General features: G+C 50.3%; 2 protein-coding genes across 3 annotated transcripts; one reads left to right on the top strand and one right to left on the bottom strand.

Annotated features, from left to right (window-relative positions):
• Positions 1–544: 544 nt before the first annotated feature.
• Positions 545–5466, bottom strand: POLR1C (polymerase (RNA) I polypeptide C). Its single transcript, XM_006776383.2, has 9 exons — positions 5305–5466; positions 5122–5193; positions 2546–2653; positions 2199–2331; positions 1789–1908; positions 1553–1705; positions 1257–1406; positions 1024–1140; positions 545–902 (listed from the first exon to the last, which is right to left on the bottom strand). Exons 1-9 carry the CDS (start codon positions 5371–5373, stop codon positions 784–786), a joined length of 1041 nt encoding a protein of 346 aa, XP_006776446.1. The 5' UTR covers positions 5374–5466; the 3' UTR covers positions 545–783.
• An 87-nt stretch (positions 5467–5553) lies between these two features.
• YIPF3 (Yip1 domain family member 3) lies at positions 5554–10002 on the top strand. 2 transcript variants are annotated; one of them, XM_006776382.2, is made up of 9 exons: positions 5554–5780; positions 6365–6562; positions 6705–6811; positions 8143–8188; positions 8326–8418; positions 8566–8697; positions 8887–9000; positions 9275–9398; positions 9503–10002. In XM_006776382.2, the coding sequence occupies exons 1-9, from the start codon at positions 5700–5702 to the stop codon at positions 9649–9651; spliced, it is 1044 nt and encodes a 347-aa protein (XP_006776445.1). In that variant the 5' UTR covers positions 5554–5699; the 3' UTR covers positions 9652–10002. The 2 variants fall into 2 exon arrangements, with proteins under 2 accessions (XP_006776445.1, XP_015427728.1); XM_015572242.1 differs by lacking the exon at positions 8887–9000.
• The last annotated feature ends 5927 nt before the right edge of the window (positions 10003–15929 follow it).

Raw genomic sequence — 15929 nt, 5'->3', positions numbered from 1 at the left:
TTAAATGCAGATTTAATATTTCTCTCTTTAAAAGCACTAAATCAGTTCTAAAGGGGTAGTTATACCAAGCCATTCATGTGTACCTTACCGCCCGCCCCCCCTTTTTTTCTTTTCCTTTATTGATTTTAGAGAGAAAGGGAGAGGAAAAGAGATAGAAACATCAACAAGAGAGTAATTGATAGCTGCCTCCTGCATGCCCCCTACTGGGGATCGAGCCAGCAACCCGGGTGTGTAGCCTGGCCAGGAACTGAGCCAGTGACCTTAGTTCCTGAGTTGACCCTCAACTGCTGAGCCACACTGGCCAGGCACTCATGTGGTTCTCTATCAGCCATTTCCTCAAGTAACCAAGAGGCAGGTTAAGTGGCATACAGTATTTTCTGACCGTGTCCCCAGAAAACACCTCAATTTGTCATTTCCCATGTAGGCCTTGTTGGCCCTATCCTGCAGTGACATCTGAGACCAGCATGCTGTCAGCGCCAAACCTATTTGAACTGAGGCCACACATTTGTGAATCTACCTGAATAAGTGGTCTCAGACAAAACACTTTTTGTTTGGATGTGAATTTATTTACATGGAGGCCTTATAAAGGCATAAACGTCACATTTTGTGACACATTTAACAAAATGTATTGACTAAAATAAAGCTGGAATTGTCCCAGAAAACTCAAAACACCTAGCACACTAGACGCTCTTACAGCAGTCCTGTGGCAGCAGGTCAGAACCCAAAATCTTCAGTGTGCCTCAGGAGCATCCAAGCCCAGTCGTGCCAGTGAGTCTGCAAGCCTCAGTCCATCTGAACTGCATCTAGTTCATCCAAGAACCGCCGGCACTTGCCCATCAGTACCTTGATGGCTTCGCTCACCAGCACATCAGGTGGCAATACCCCTGTTGACTCGACAGAGACTGGGAACCAAAACAGACAGTTTAGCCTAGACTGCTTGCTAGATTTTACATCTGAACCCTGCAAGGAAGTTATAGCACCAAAGAGCTGACCCCGACCACTCCCTGCAAACTGGATACTCACAGATATAATGGTCCCGAACCCGAGCCAGCCGTACAACCTTCTTCAGCTTCTCATTCCGGAAGACTTCCCTGCTGAAGGTATCTAGCCGGGGATTGGCAACCCTGGCCACCTTTTTACCTAATGGAAACAAACCATGTTATCAACACATGAGCCCAAAGCTTTCATTCTCTCTGCTACTTTCAAAGAAAATACACCTTACGCCCGGCCTGAACAGCACCCCAAGTACCATATACCTTGGACTTCATGCACCTCGATAACACCAGGTGAGAAGCAGCGGCTCAGCTCTTCAGCTGCCTCCCCTTCCACGGGCTCCAACAGTGTGATGTCCGGCAGGAGCCTGTAACTGGCTGTTGCCACAGGTGAAAACTTGGCATGATCTTTACCTAGAAGGAAATCAGAGCCTGTGGGAAAACCCTTCCTGACATCCCCAAACGCCTGTCAGTGACATCTTAGCTGAGTCCCTCAGCCACACCTCACCCCACTGTATTCAAACTGCCTTCCTCCCCAGGGCAGCTCAGGGGGTTCTCACCAATGCCCTTGACACAGTGCATGAGTAGGTCAATCTCCTGGCCAGGCCGCAGCTGAGCAATGAGGATGTCATCATGCACTGGTCGGATGGTGCCCTCCGGGAAGAGGTCAGCCTGGTTCCCCAGGGGAACCCATGTCATGTGCCTGGTGTACACTGGAAGAAGCAGCACATCAAAAGACCTCAGTCCCTAAAATTAGCACCCGACAGGTAGGCCCTGTCACACTACCAACACTCACCTTTGTGGTTCACATAGAGTTCATTGGGGTCAGAGGAATCTTTAGCAGCGTGGGGGTTCCGAGTACACCTGACCTGCAGCCGAAACTGCAGAGTGTCTATTTCTGTGCCTTCTTCATCTCCTGCACAAAGAAAGGAGGTGGCAGCTCTCGAAGGACTAGTGCACATCTGAGTGCCAGGCACCATACTGAGTGCATTACATTTCTCATTTAATCCTCTTAAAACAAATTCATTAAACTAAAGGCAAGTGTTCTCACAGATAACACTAATGTACCCAAAGATTAGTAACTTGCCTAAGGTTATACAGTATAGTCCATCCAGGATTTGAACACAGGTAGTCTGATTTCAGAATCTACTCTGCAGAAAAGAGCTACTCCCCTTCTCCCAAAATTTCATTTTCTCAAGTCCTCACCTTGGTTCCGATATTCAAAAAGACGGGGATCAGCATGAATGGGAATGAGCCCCAAGCGATGAGCGAGGATCTCATCCTGGACAATGGATGTGTTGTTGTACACCAGGACCTTTTCCACAGCCATGGTTGGCACCTGCCCAACAAAACAATCATCTACCAAGACATAAACTCCCTGCAGCTGACACAGGGAAAGACCTCTTCCTGTAAGAATGCTTGATGAAAAATTTACAAATGAGCAGAACTGCTCAGCAAACTTTCAGGAAAAATAAACCTTGAGACAATTCTACAAGTGAGGTAATGGCAAGGTTTCCCCACGCAACTCACCCCTGCCACCATGCCCCCAGTACCTCAGCTAACAGAATACGCCGAAAAGCATTGGCAATGGCTGCATCAATTCCCACCATGTCAAACTCCAATGTATTTTCATCCATGTGTACCACATCCACTCGGAAATTCTAAAAAAAAAAGGAAAAACACTAAATGAAGCTTGCTCTCTGTATAGTCAATTACCTTCCCCATGGGTATTCCCCTTAAACTATTAACATTCTTTTTCATCCAAAAACCTCTTTGCTCAGATGTCCCTCATTATATGTTCCTTTCTCCATCATTTTTGTAACTATATATTTTTATTGATTTCAGAGAGGAAGGGAGAGGGAGGGCGAGAGAAATATCAATGATGAGAATCATTGATTGGCTGCCTCCTGCATGCCCCCCTGCCCCCACTGGGGATTGAGCCCACAACCCAGGTATGTGCCCTTGACCAGATGTGAACCCGGGACCCTTCAGTCCACAGGCCGACACTCCATCCACTGAGCCAAACTGGCTAGGGCTCTCCCCTAATTCTTTATTCATTCTTTTTGCAATGTGTTTTTTTTTTGGTCCAAAATCTTAGTGAGAACTTTTTTTTTTAATTTATTGGGGTGATGGGCTCATAAGATCATACAGGTTTTGAGTGTACACGCTTGGATACATGATCTGTATATTGCATTGTCTACCCACCACCCAAAGTCAAATCATCTTCCATCACCATATTTGACCCCTTTACCCTTTACTATCCTCTCACCGCACCCCTCCGCCCCCCCCCCCCAAAAGTGTGTGCTTTTTTTGTTATTTTTTAAAAAAATATATTTTATTGATTTATTTTTCTTGTTTGTTCAATTGTTGCTTTCCATCAGAGAGGGAGAGAAACATGAATGATGAGAAGAAATCACTGATCAGCTGCCTCCTGCACGCCCCCTACAGGGGAGCCAGTCCACAACCCTGACATGTCCTGACCAGGAATTGAACCACAACCTCCTGGATCACAGGCCAATGCTCAACCACTGAGCCATACCAGCCGGGCTGTACCACATCTTTATCCAATCGTCTATCAAAGGACACCAGTTGTTTCTGTGTGTCTCTGCATTATGGCTTCTAGCCAGACCATGCAGAGGGACTACTCTAGAAAACATGCTTCCATACTGCTTAGTCCAGTTGACACTAAACCCCTATCTTGTTAGCCTTTTCTGTTGTATTTAGCACTGCTTTTTCAAACTAGTGCCTTGATTTCTGAGCACCAATCTTTTGGTTTTCTTCCTTCTCTGATGAATCCTAAATTCACTATCTTCCACCTACTCTGTAAACATTATCCCAAGTTTCCCCTTCAGAGTGACCTCAACCGCACTCAGTCTTAGCAAATATCTGTACTGACAACTCCCAAAATATCTCACTTCACATCTCAATTCAAACATATATTCTACTAGCCTGGTAGACTTCTCTACTTGCAGGAAACTGAATGCATCACCAGTCCCCCAATCTATTTCTCATCAATGAATGACATCCGCATTCATCAAAGAGTTCCCCAAGCTAGATCACTTTACACTCCCCCTTTACAACCCATGTCAATGCAATCACCAAACATACTTTCTATCTACCCTTTGCTCTGTCACCTACAGTCCCTAAGACACATTTCAATCTTGCCCACCACTGATGACCATCCATTTTATACTTCTTAAAAAAACATTTTACTGATTTTTAGAGAGAGAGGAATGGAGAGAGATAGAAACATCCGTGAGAGAGACACATCAATAGGCTGCCACCTGCACGCTCCCTACTGGGGATGAGGCTGCAACCAAGGCATGTGCCCTGACCTGGAATAGAACGGTGACCTTTTGGTTCATGGGCCCACGCTCAACCACTGAGGCACAGCCGCCAGACCATCCACATTATATTCTAGCAATAATGAACTGCGTGGGCATTCCCACAGCACGGCTCACACAGCCCTTATAATTTAGCTCCTCAGTTTCTCCTCACCCTTCGCTGTTCTCAGATTCTGCTCATTGTTCTAGGCTCAAGCAGATGTCATCTCTTTAACGAAATCTTTCGTTCCTCTATCCCAGTGGTTCTCAACCTTGGCTGCACATTAGAATCACCTGGGAATCTTTTTAAAATCTTGATTTCTGGGCCTAATCCTCTGGAAATTCTGTTTCTTTGTTATGGGGTGAGGCCACAACATTAGTAACAAAGAAACAGAATTTCCGGAGGATGAAGCCCAGAAATCAGGATTTTAAAAAGATTCCCAGGTGATTCTAATGTGCAGCTAGGGTTGAGAACCACTGCTCTACCCTCCCTTCCATTCTAGATTAAGCGCTTCTGCGGGACGGGATACCCCTACCCCACTCCATCCCCCGTCGTCCTCACTGCTAAGAACCGCGTTTTCCACATTATACTGAAATCATTTGTTGATGCGCGCTCTTCTCCAACAAGACTGAACATCTTGCTCGCAGAACAGGGTGGAAGCCATGTGTGCACGGAGCGCCTAGCACATGGCTCAATAAACGTTTCATGAACCGAGTCAAACCCCAGGGACAGCTTCCGAGGCACAGGCTGCTCAGACCACCAGGTCCGACCTCACACTCTCTCCGACATGGCCAGCTCCACCCACCTTCTCGAAGCGGTCCTGGTCCCAGGCATCATCGTAGCCCGAATAGTTCCCGGGAAAGTCGGTGGTATGAACCTAAAAGAGAGAGAGACGCATCTGTCCGCGAAGGGGCAGCCAGGTTAAGCCCGTCCCCACTCCCGTCCCTCTCTCATTTTCTCCTCCCGATTCCAAGGCAACAGGGCTTACATTGCGAACGCCGAACTCCCCCAGCACCACGCGGCTCCGCATCTCCTCCACCGCCTGGGCCGCCGCCATCTTCGCCCCCTCCACGTGATTCAGGTTGCAACTGGCGCGTACGTTCCAGTCGCCCTCCTCCGTCTCCGAGGCAACGCGTCACCGCCTGGAAGATTAAATATCGCGAGACTCTGCCCTCTGTCCACGTCCCCAACTTCCGGAAGTCAGTTTGAGCCAAACATCCGGGTTTCTTTTTTTTCTTTTTCTTTCTTTTTTTTTTTTTTGCGGTCCGGTTCATCCCACCTCTCTCCCCCTGTACCTTTCCTCCTCTCAGACCCACGTCTCTCCTGCTCGTCCTCCGCGCGCGGGAGCAGCGCGGGCTTCAGCGGCGGGAGCCCTCGAGGGACATGGCAACTACGGCGACGCCGGCCGGCGGCTCCCGCAATGGGACTGGCCCGGAATGGGGAGGGTTCGAAGAAAACATCCAGGTAATGGCCTCAAGGCTCCGGCTGCCAGCAGCCCTACGGACGGCGGTGGTCAGAAGTGTCGGAGGGACTCTCCCCGGGCCCTAGAAGTCTGCTCCGTTTGCAGCACTTTCCCTCTCCTTTGGGTCTCGGGGCACCCGACCGTCAGGGGCACTGGTGCTGGCCCGAAAGGGCCGGACGTGTACTCGGGCCGGAGGGCCTCGGGCCCCACCCGCCTTCTTTCGGGACAAGTTAGGAGATCGGTCGGGGCCAGGGGGAGTATTGCACTAGCTGAAACCATACTGTGTGCACGGGCTTGTTCGGGGTTGGGAAAGACAAAGGAAGTGGGCGCTTTTGCAGTCCTTTGGTCTTTGATAGGGAAGGTAGGAGAAAGACATCTTATGGGAGACAGGGAGTAGTCAGTTTCTCCGGCCAGAAAAGAGAGAAGAGAACCAAAGTTCCGAGAGCCAAGGAGTGGACGAGAATGCATGGTCTATGGTGATTCCAGGTCATGTCCCAGTTGTGGGAGAACAAAGCCCCAAGCCCTGGGGTGACAGAATGGATGGGGCAGAAAGGTCCTGCGCTCTAGGAGCTCACTGTCTTCACAGGGTGGGGGCTCAGCTGTGATTGACATGGAGAACATGGACGATACCTCAGGCTCCAGCTTCGAGGATATGGGTGAGCTGCACCAGCGCCTGCGTGAGGAAGAAGTAGATGCTGATGCCGCGGCTGCTGAAGAAGAGGATGGGGAATTCCTGGGCATGAAGGGCTTTAAGGGACAGTTGAGCCGGCAGGTGGCTGACCAGGTAAGCAAGACGATCCCTGGCAGGTGGGAAAGTGCACCTAGGCGGCCCCAGGTTCTGGCGTAGAACCATGTAGAAATCCAACAGAAAAGACGAAGAGGGCATAGAGCCAGCAGTCTGACAACACCCATCCACCTCCCTTCAGATGTGGCAGGCAGGGAAGAGACAAGCCTCGAGGGCCTTCAGCTTGTATGCCAACATCGACATCCTGAGACCCTACTTCGATGTGGAGCCTGCCCAGGTGCGAAGCAGGTGAGGATCCTTCTCCTGCGGACGCTGCCCTTCTCACATCTAAACTATAGCCGGAGACCAAGCCCTTAAGCCCCCCTCTTCTTGACACCACCAGCCCTCATCATTACATCTGTATTCCAGCTACACCATTCCTCTTACCAGTCCCAGAACAGGACGTGGTGTTACCCCACCACCTTCCTCTTTCCATCTAGGAAACCACTCATCTTCCCTCAAAACCGAGCTCAAATGTTGCCTCCTTTGTTTCTCATTCCTCAGCCCTGTGCCCAGTTTGTTCTTTCCTGGTGCTCTCATGGAGGTCTGTGCTTTCCTCTAACAGATGACACTTACCAAGCATGTCAAACTCACGGCAGGCAGGCCGTGTGCCTCATTTATTTAAGCAGTGCTATGCTTTCTTATTCTTGGGTCTGTCTCCCCAGAGACCTCCTCAAAAGCAGGCTCTGTTTTGCTTATCATTTTATTCCCAACACCAGAACAGTCTCTGCACCAGAATATCAGTACATAGTTGTTAATGACTTTTCATGAACTGGAATTAATCTTGGCTTGGTTCTTTGTTGATCCTTCAATTTAACCAGTACTTAAGCAAATACCCAGTACACTCAGCAAGTACTTACTAAGCTTTTTCTCTGCATACTCTACTAGTTGTGTCTGAGTTAGTGGGGAAGACAAATGGGAGCCTTGCCCGTGAGTGCAGTTATAGTACAGCACTCGTTTGCTATGAAGGGACACATGGGGGACACCCGACCCAGAGTAGGCTAAAGGGGGGACAGGGTGGGTTTCCCAGAGGGGGTAAAATCTAGTCAAATTCCAAGGTATTATTAGGAGCTAGCCACTTAAGCAGAGAATGGGGACTTGTATTCCTTCTGCCTGGAATTTTCATACCGCTTCAAATACATTTCAAGAAAATACTCAGCAGTGCCTGGAGGAGTGACAATCAGGAGGGAGGCAGGGGGCACACTGGTTCCCTCAAGTACCACCTTCAAAACCTTTCCCGGGGCTTCGCCATCACAGTTCGGAAATCTGGGCATTCTCTGAGGTTTGCCTTTTAAAGGAGAGCAGTTCAAATAGGTAAATTGTCAAACCCTCTCCCACACCCAGCGGGGCTCCCTGGTTCTCCATTTTGCTGCTGCATCAGTCAGCACAGCATCAAAGGTGGTCCTTCCTGGAAGCATTTTTCGGGCAACAAAGTGACTTCCTCATTCCCTGTCTGTCTTTACTGCCCTCTTCTCCCTTTACCGTCTCTAGCATGTTCTCTGGAGTTAGAGAGATGAATAAGGTTCAGGCCCTCCAGAACCTCATAAGTGCTGCCTCTGCTCTCATCTCTCCTCTCCCAGGCTCCTGGAGTCCATGATCCCCATCAAGATGGTCAACTTCCCCCAGGTGAATAGAGGGTGGCATGACTGGGAGAGCCAGGGGAGGCGCTAGGGCAGAGGGAGGGGTCACCAGGCAAAACCTAGGAAGGAACAGACAGAAGAGCCATTGTACCCTCCAGCCTGAATGAGTTGGTATATTGACAGAAAATCGCTGGTGAGCTCTATGGACCTCTCATGCTGGTCTTCACACTGGTTGCCATTCTCCTCCACGGGATGAAGACATCGGACACCATTATCGTAAGCAGGACAGAGGACCTTGGGGGGTGGCTGAGTTGAAAGCTGCCCAAGGAGAAAATGTTGGAGTGAGAAGCAGCCCTGAGGATAGCCCTGGGTAAGGTGGAGACCAGAGGCCTCCCAGGATTAAGTAGAGCCTTCACCCCACAGCGGGAGGGCACCCTGATGGGCACAGCCATTGGCACCTGCTTTGGCTACTGGCTGGGTGTCTCATCCTTCATCTACTTCCTCGCCTACCTGTGCAACGCCCAGATCACCATGCTCCAGATGCTGGCACTGCTGGTAAGGAGTCCAGCATGGTGGTGGGCAAGGGTGACCTTATAACAGTAGCCGGGCCCTGGTCTGCATCTGTCCTGGGGCTCCAGGGCCTGGAATGGGAGAAGCTGGCCGTGGACCATTTACTTCCCAGGGTCCCCATGCGGGTCCAGAGGCCAGCCAACCTGAGGTTTTCCTCTCCGCCATCCCTCCTAGGGCTACGGCCTCTTTGGGCACTGCATTGTCCTGCTCATCACCTACAACATCCACCTCCACGCCCTCTTCTACCTCTTCTGGCTGCTGGTGGGGGGGCTGTCCACCCTGCGTATGGTAAGCCGGGCAGGAGATTTCCAGAGGGGTGGGCTGTCCTCCCGGGGAGCTGGGGAAAGGCCAGAACTTGGGCCGAACCTCATAAAAGGCTCTCAGTGGGGGAGAAGAGCCCAAAGATGGTTCTGATCTGGGGAGGAGTATCTTCTCCACTCTGCTCACTGGGGCCAGGCCCTCTAAGCCAGCAGCCGCCAGCCTTTCGGACCTACGGACCACCAGTGGTCCACGGACCATGGGTTGGCGACCGCTGCTCTAAGCTGTATTCCTGTGGCCCTAGGTGGCAGTGCTGGTGTCACGGACTGTGGGCCCCACCCAGCGGCTGCTCCTCTGTGGCACCCTCGCTGCCCTACACATGCTCTTCCTGCTCTATCTGCACTTTGCCTACCACAAGGTGGTAGAGGGTAAGTGACAGGAGGCCAGGGTGTGGCGGGAGGGAAGCACAGCTGCCTAGGGCAGGATCCAGCCAGCTCTTGCTCACCTTCCGTCCTCCTCCTCCTCCTCCCAGGGATCCTAGACACACTGGAGGGCCCCAACATCCCACCCATGCAGAGGGTCCCCAGAGACATCCCTGCTGTACTCCCTGCTGTGAGGCTTCCAGCCACCGTGCTCAACACTACAGTCAAGGCCATCGAGGTGACCCTGCGGTCACACTGACCCACCTGAGACCCTTGGCCAGCCCCCTGTAACCCTGCTGCAGAGCGGAGGAAGATTCAAGGACAGAACTGAAGACACGTCTCTGTTGGGCTGCAGCTGCCAGAGAGCCGCTTAAGCACCTCCTTTGGCGCCTGCTGGGGCTTCTGAAGAGGACGAGGCCAGGAACTCTGACCAGGACTGCAGGGCTCTGCAGCCAGTGCAGAAAGTGGGTCAGCGCCTCTGAGGCCTCTCACTACCCACCCCTTCCTTCCTCTTTATTTCTCCCACATTGTCTTGTTAAATATAGACTCGGTAATTAAAATACTGATTGAAGTCTGGGACTGCAGCTGCCCTTCCAGTGGTCCTCCCTGCCACCCTGCTTCCTGTGCTCTCTGCTGTCCTGTCAGTGGTGGTGATGTCATAGGTTCCCTTACGTATACCCTCAGGATGGAAGGTGGGACAGTCAGGAGGAAGGTAGGACAGCCCAGGCTACCCTGAAGCCAGTGGTTGAATATGGCACCTGTCCCTGGGTGCAGAGGACACCTGACCCACGGAGCCGCAGGGAGGCCTCAAACACAAGAACCATAAGTCTGGTGGAGCGGTGCACCAGCTTGAGTCGGGGACACCAGTGGAGCAATGACAATCGGACAAAAACTTCCAGGCTCAACCCCATGTCATTATAAGACCCTTACACACCTGGGCCATTGTGTGGGAATCATTTTCCTGTCTCAGCTCATTTGAAGCCAAACTTGGCTTTGCCTGGGTTATCTTGGAGCCAGAGGAACAAACTCTTCAGGAGTTCTGTCCTTCCTCTTCAAGAGTGCCGGTTGCTCTTAAAAACAACTACTCAGTGGTTGAGCATCGACCTATGAACCAGGAGGTCACGGTTCAGGTCCCAGTCAGGGCACATGCCCGGATTGCAGGTTCAATCCCCAGTGTGAAGCGTGCAGGAGGCAGCTGATCGGTGACTCATCATTGATGTCTTTATCTCCCTTCCTCTCTGAAATCAATAAAAATATATGTATTTTAAAAATCACAACCCAGCCGAAACCGGTTTGGCTCAGCGGATAGAGCGTCAGCCTGCAGACTGAAAGGTCCCAGGTTCGGTTCCGGTCAGGGGCATGTACCTGGGTTGCGGGCACATCCCCAGTGGGAGATGTGCAGGAGGCAGCTGATCGATGTTCCTCTCTCATGGATGTTTCTAACTAACTATCTCTCTCCCTTCCTCTCTGTAAAAAATCAATAAAATATATTTTTTTTAAAAATCACAACCCAAACAGCACCATCCACCCCACCACCTATTTCATCTGCCCCGCTGGTTAACAAGAAATATAATTTTTTACCTCTCCTAAAGAAAAATAAAATTTTTTTTATCCTAGTAAATCTAGGCCAGCATCTTACCTTCCTAATAAAGGGACCAAGAAAGATGTGCCCTTCATTCACCTGAGGCCCCCTGACCATCACCCTTGGAAAAATTCCAACATTACAGTGCGCCCCTCCTGACAGATGCAGCCCACTTTCCATGGCCCCAGCACCACTCCAGGTCCTGATCCTGACACCCCGTTTATTTTGGCTACCACCGGCCTCACAGGTACTCAGCCTCAGTGTCAGCAGTGCCCTTAGCACCTGGGGAAGGAGCAGCCCCAGCACCCTGCATCTACCTGAGGCTCGCCTGCCTCAGAAACACTCAGAGGTTTCCCTGTGCCTGGTAGCTCAGGCCATCTCTTCCCCACCAGGCCCCTGAGGCTGCCACTGCAAAGCTGCCATCTTGATACCACTGACAGTTCCTTCTCTATTTCTAAAATCCTACAAATTAATGCTTAAATTTTGGTGGCATCTCTCCTTCCATGCTGACTGCGTTCTTAGCTAGTATCCTGATAGGAACCCACATCCTAATATAGAAACCTGCCCAGCACAGTCAACAGCACTAACTCTTCTCAATCATGTTTAGTTGGCCAGTATGGTCCCCAGTAGTATCCACAGACCTTCCTGGGCACGCAGGGGCAGGTCCAGCCCTGGCTCCCAGCCCCGCCCTCTACACCTGGAGTCTTGGCTTCTCTTCTATCCACGGAGAGTGACAAAGTAGTCTGGAGAGAGGATAACCACTTTTAATAGAAGTGCACATCCTCAGTCCCAAGTTCTCCCCTCATTCAGCAGGTGTGGCCAACCTTCCCCTAACCCCCGCCCTCCCGTCTGCCCCACCCTATTGGAAATATAAAAATCCTACCTCTCCATTTCTTCCTCAGAACAACCATAGCATCTGTTAGGGACTGAATGCTGTGTCCCCCTAAAATTCTTACGTTAAAACCCTAACCCCCCATGTGACTGTATTTGAAGATGAGGCATGTGAGAAGGTGACAAAGGGTAAGTGAGGTCAATAGGGCTTTGCCCTTATGAGAAGAGGCACCAGCACTCAGCCATGTGAAGACGCAGAGAGAAGGCGGCCACCTACAAGCCAGAAAGAGAGCCCTCACCCGGAGCTGACCATGCTGGACCTTATTTCAGACTTGTAGCCTCTAGAACTGTGAGGAAATAAATTTCTGTTGTTTAAGCCACCCAGCCTGCGGTATTTTGTTAAGGTACTCCAACCTGAGTAATACTGAATCCTAGACCTTGAGAGTGTTTATATAATATCTCTAATTTTGATAACGAGGAAATGAAGGCCCTGAGAAGGCATTTTAAAAGCAAAGCTAGCCCTATCTGGTTTGGCTCAGTGGATAGAGCGTCGGCCTGTGGACTGAAGGGTCCCAGGTTCGATTCTGGTTAAGGGCACATGCCTGGGTTGCAGGCTCAATCCTCAATAGGGGGTGTGCAGGAAGCAGCCAATCAATGATTCTCTCTCATCATTGATGTTTCTATCTCTCCCTCTCCCTTCTTCTCTGAAATCAATAAAAATACATATATTTTTTTAAATCAAAGCTAAAGTCTCAGCAGACCTTTGAAGGAAGGGGGCTTCTTGGCTATAAATCTGGACGTCCCCTGGGTAAAAAAAGCTCTAAAAGGTAGAGTTTGTTCAAGAGGCCTGGGGCCGGCTGAGGTGACACAGCATTCTCTTCAGACCCCTAAACAGGACAGCTGAGGTTAAAATAGTCATGGGACATCAAGGCCGCAAACTCCTGCAGCCAGACACAGTGGTGGTCTCCACAGTCTGGTGGTTGCCAGAGGAAGCGGGTGGGAGAGCAGGAGAAATGGGTGGAATAAAAGTAACTAAATGACTTTTTAAATTAAAAAAAAGAGGCACAGTGAGGCATGCCTGGGGGATGCGGTCTCTCAGCTTGTCAGGGACCCTCACCAGGGACTGGGGCAGCAGGAGGGAGAGGCCCACACAGCCAGGACATAGCATTAACCCGCACATGTGAGGCTTGTCAGCGACCTAAGGCTGGGGCAGGACTTGAGCTGGCTAACAGGCCTGTAGGAGCAGCTGAGCCCTAAGACTGCACCTGCTGAGTTATGCTCCCCCAGGAGGGAAAGATGGTGTCTGCGTGTTCCCGTTCCAATCGCCCTTGCTTCTGTGCTCCGATAGCCTACGTCAGCTCTGGAAACCGGCAGTTTACGTACAGACCTGTGTCCTCTACAGTCGTGTAAGGGAGGCTGAGTCTAGGTGGTCCGTGGCAGACCGGAACCCGAGCCAACGGAGTCTTCTGGAACAAGGCGGGCAGTACATAATATACATGCACAGATGGAAAAGGAACTTCTATTGTCCAAACACCCACGCGACCAGCAGGTGAGATTTACAGAGGACTTCAGGAGAGATGACTCCCTTTGCTGAAGAGCATGCTGTCTCCTCTAAGCCGCTGCCTGAGATCTCTTCTTCCCTTCACCTGCTCTTTCCCCGCCTCCACTTCCTCAACGCCCACTCCCCATTGAGCCATTGCGGTCAAGGTCACGCCCCTATCATTTACTGGAAATCCTTGAGCCATCAAAGATGACCTTTTCATTGCCAGATGCAATGTTTTAATTGAACTTTTTGAGGTGACATTGGTTAACAAAATTCAACCACCATTTATGATAAAAACTCTAACCTAGATGTTCATCAAGGTTGAGCGTGTGTATATATATATATACAATATACATATATATTGTATATATATATATACACACACACACACACACACTGGCACATTGAAATACGGTGTATATATACAATGGCATATTGTTCAACAAAAGCGGCGGTGGCCTGCCACTGACCTGGCAATAGCTCCTGGGGATGGAGGTTGGGGTCATTCCACGCAGCTCGCAGGGCTGTGCTAGCTCTCCCACATGCCATCCTGAGCCCAAGAAAGTCAGAGGGGTGCTCTGCCTTACCGCAGCACCCGCAGCCCTCCTTCCCGCATTTTCTGTTCTGTGTCACGTGTCCTCATGCTCTGAACACACACGTGCACGCCCATATGTGTACACACTCACACAAGCAAACACACATGTCACTGTACACACTTACTCACACAAGCACATCCACAACCCCCTGGGAGAATGGCAGAGAGACATGAGAGCACAGAGCTGAGAAGGCGGAGACAGAGGGTTGGGTAGAGAGTAGGAAGCAATCTGGCGAGGCAGCTCGCGGTGGGATCTGGGTCACGGGTGGTCAGAAGCCCAGCTCCGTCACTGCCCGGCTTGATACTGCTGGGTTAGGACCTTAATCCGAGGCCTAGTTTCTTTTTTTCTAAAATGAGGGTAACACCACCACCAAAAAAATCAGGATTTTTTGTTTATTTGAGAATTACATGAAATGATATGTACTAAAGTTCTTTATAAATTGAAATGCTGTGAAGACTCATACGGAAACAAAGATAAGGGAAATGTCACCCCTGTGTTCACTTAGCAAATACGCACTTATTTTGAACCGAGGGTAAAAAGCTAATTAAAGCTCTAAGACTAAAAATCACAACTCCATCTAAAGCCAGTGTTGCCACAGTCACCTGTGCACATCACCTGGTGGGGGCCTGAGGGCTACACAGGCCCGGGAACCCTGGGCTGATTGGTAACCACTGTTCCATTGCACAATAACAACAGGGTCATCAGACTAACACATTATCTTATTTACAATCTTGACATTTTGTTCATCATGGATTTTTTTGCATTAATTTTTAACATATTTTTTATTGATTTCAGAGAGGAAGGGAGAGGGAGAGAGAGATAGAGACATCAATGATGAGAGAGAGAATCATTGATTGGCTGCCTCCTGCACACTCCCCACTGGGGATTGAGCCCGAAACCCAGGCATGTGCCCTTGACCAGAATCGAACCTGGGACCCTTCAGTCTGCAGGCTGATGCTCTATATCCACTGAGCCAAACCGGCTAGGGCCGCATTAATTTTTAAATACTGCATTAAAATATTACTCATCTTGATTACTGAGTTTTTTCGGCGCTCCTTAAATTCTGCATGGGAGGTGAGGTCTCCCTTGCTTCCCAGCTCCAGCCCACGCGAGCTGGAAATGAATGTCACTCATTATTGCCATGTTTGGTTCCGGTGGATCATCTGTGCGTTCTCAGCCACGCCACTTTATCTTCTCTCCCATTTGCCCAATCTATGAAATAAAGCTATTGTAAAGGGTATAAAGGAAGCCAGAAAGTTGGTCTTTGGTGTCAAGGACCTTTCAGTCTGGCAAGGCGAACTGATGCAGTCCGAGGACAGTTTGAGCTGCTGGGTCATACAAGACAATGTGGCCCCTGCTGTTGTTATAAACTCTGTGGGAATTCAGAATGGGAGGGTTTTCAACAGCCACACCCCTCTCCAATGGCTTCAACCTTGGGAACCCTAAGTGGGGGAGAAAATGTGGATTAGCACAAAAAAGGGAGAGACACTTTCAACAGAGGAACTTTGCATGAGCTGAGATGGTCCACTTCCTTTTGTCTGGCCCACGGGGCAAAGCTCGGTTCTGAGTAACCTAGACACACACAAACCCTAGAGAAGTCAGCGTTTCTTCTCTCTCTCTCTCTCTCTCCACACACACCCCTCTCCGGTTGCTCCTAAAAACTCACAGCAGCTGGCAATTGTTTTTTGACCATTTTGGCCATTTTAGCACTAAACCTTAAAATGCGTCTTAATGATATATTTTTTTGGCCACAATACGAACAATATGAGTTCAGGGTCTGGTCTTTAGGAATGGGGAACGACGGCAGAAGGGCAAAAGAACCCGTTTATGATCTCAAACACCAACCATCTCCATGTCACGTGCCCCCATTCCCTCCCACCCCTGCCGGTCGCAGGCCTCCACCCTGACATCTATTTTCTACCTGTAGCCGGGCCCCGCGCCCCGTGCGCGACCGAAGCCGCAGGGACGAGCGGCCCCACCGTTCG

Source organism: Myotis davidii, unplaced genomic scaffold (assembly GCF_000327345.1).
Source record: "Myotis davidii unplaced genomic scaffold, ASM32734v1 scaffold167, whole genome shotgun sequence".
Taxonomy (NCBI): domain Eukaryota; kingdom Metazoa; phylum Chordata; class Mammalia; order Chiroptera; family Vespertilionidae; genus Myotis; species Myotis davidii.
This window is presented reverse-complemented; position numbering and strand designations above follow the sequence as displayed.